This window comes from Aplysia californica, unplaced genomic scaffold (genome assembly GCF_000002075.1).
Source record: "Aplysia californica isolate F4 #8 unplaced genomic scaffold, AplCal3.0 scaffold00243, whole genome shotgun sequence".
In the NCBI taxonomy this organism is placed as follows: Eukaryota; Metazoa; Mollusca; class Gastropoda; order Aplysiida; family Aplysiidae; genus Aplysia; species Aplysia californica.
Genome location: NW_004797513.1, coordinates 580,112 through 582,289, shown reverse-complemented (window position 1 = coordinate 582,289; position 2,178 = coordinate 580,112). Strand labels below are relative to the sequence as shown.

Sequence of the window (2,178 nt, the reverse complement as noted above, 5' to 3'; positions counted from 1 at the left end):
CAATATCTCAAAACATTCATGTACTTATCCATGCTAAAATTTACAAAGGGGAATAGAACATACATCATATATTTAGTTAAGTTTTAGCAGAGGTTATACGGCACTCGCAACTGCATAAGGTCATATGAACGCCAAGGGGTGGAAGTCGGATAAGTCCTTCCAAGGGAATCAGGCTTATATAAATTCTGCTCACCTCTCTAGCATCAACAACACAAAGTGTGAATCGACTATCAAGGCACTCCGGAAATAGCGGGTCACAAGAGGGTGACAAATATACAAAAGAAGTAGAGGGAAATGACGATAGTAAAGATTAGGGAAAAAAAAGCAGCAGTTCCCTTTTGCAGTTCAGGCACAGTTGTGAGCATGACATTGATGAATCAGCCTTCTACTGTGCATAAGAACATGCTAATGTCCCCACATTTGGGACACTTCAGACGTTCACAATACCATACACTTCACTTTTACATCTTTAGTAGTAGCAGTTCACAGCCAAAGTACAGAATAGAATACACAAAAACAACTAGTGAAATACTCACACAGTGGCTTGGATTGTCAGGGAAACTGATACAAGAGCCGTTCAATGGCATTTTGAAGGTCACAAACTATCAGTTACGACAGGACAGCTCCATGTGTCGATTTCCTGGAGAAGTCCTGGGTACAAGCAGACATAATTAAGTTCATAATAACCAATACTGTCACAAAGGAATAATAATATAACAGCAATAAGAAGTGTATATATAAGAGTTTGGAGCGGTTGTAATTGTAACATTCGCATAACACAAAGGTCGCGGCCATGCAGGCTACATTTCCTGGAGACTAGATGATCTAGCCGTGTCTGACCCGAGGGCACAACAGAATTTAAAACTCGTGTTCAGCAACAGATGGAAGCCTAAGACATCATGAGTGTAAGTTAATCAGTCTGCAATGAATTATATCAAACTCATTAGCAAAGTAATGAGCTTTTTTCCAGCAGTGATCTGACTTTGTCACAGTTTTAGTGGATGTATCATAAATGTGATCTGCTGCAAAAAATACTGCCATGAGACCCTGCCCTAACTAGCGGCCTAACCTAAAGCAGTGTTCTGTGTGCGGGAATCGTGAAAGTAAAATTTTACCCATTATAAAATTATAATTATTATTTATATAATTAACATCAATTTTCTCTGAACTCCGAAAATTTAAAATAAAAATGGTTTTTCTTTTATATCAGGCCAAGTCTTAGACAAGATAGTATTTTACTGAAATTACTGGTGAAGACTGGTTTAGAATAGAGAATAGGTTAACTAGAGTCTAGATCCAGATATATTAGAACTGAAGTCCAATCTGCATGGCATAGGCCTACACTTAATGAAAGCCATTTCAGATAACAAGATCAAATCAGATCTCTTGATTACTAGAATATAGTTCTAATCTAGATCTAGATTTAGAATATATTCTGATTTGAACAGACAGAGGCAGAGGCCTACTTTTCTTGATCTAGAGACTAGATCTAGATCTAGATTCTAGATCTAGACTAGATCTATATTTCTAGATCTAGATATTCTAGAATGCAATTCTACAAGAAAAGCTAAAATGAATCATCTCAAACTCAAAGAAAGTCAAAACATTTCAGATTAATTTCTTAGTAGATAGTTCTAGGCCTAATCTAGGTCTATTTATTTTCTGGACCAGATTCTAGATCTCTAGTTATAGATCTTGATTTCTAGTTCGATGAACCCTCCTTACTTTTCAAAGACAAAGCTTGATCTCCCGACTCTAGAGACCTAGATCTAATCTAAATCTATATATAGATCTAGATCTATGTTTATAGTATAAGTATAAGAATTAATACGTTGCGAAAGATTGTCACTTATGTTCGAGGCTACAGCAATTGTGACTCTAAAAACAACGTCTTAGTCACATTTCGCAATCATGGTCTTTTGATCTACTTTCCCCTTCCTGGATTTCCCACCGCAATCCAGACCAGGTAGTTTAGCAGAGATTGTTTACGTACTGGCGTTTGTTTACAACAAAGCCTTGCAACACAGAAAAGAATAGAACAGAGTGGTCATTCTTGGAAAATAAAAAGTTGGAATATAAAACAAAGAAAGAAAACAGTGCAGCCCGCACTGGTTAGTTATCGGTGTTTTTATAAAACCATAGAATCTAATATAATGATAATGATAATGTTATAACAGG

General features: G+C 36.4%; 1 protein-coding gene across 1 annotated transcript in view; it reads right to left on the bottom strand.

Annotated features, from left to right (window-relative positions):
- The window catches only part of LOC101857805 (cyclic AMP receptor-like protein A), an 18,334-nt gene extending 16,557 nt beyond the window's left edge, over window positions 1–1,777 (bottom strand). The window contains exons 1-2 of the mRNA XM_005100301.3: window positions 1,726–1,777; window positions 537–651 (exon numbers count right to left, since the gene is read on the bottom strand). Of these exons, the coding sequence (XP_005100358.1) occupies window positions 537–587 (51 nt within the window). The 5' untranslated portion in view covers window positions 588–651; window positions 1,726–1,777. The remainder of the gene's footprint in view (window positions 1–536; window positions 652–1,725) is intronic.
- Window positions 1,778–2,178: the final 401 nt, after the last annotated feature.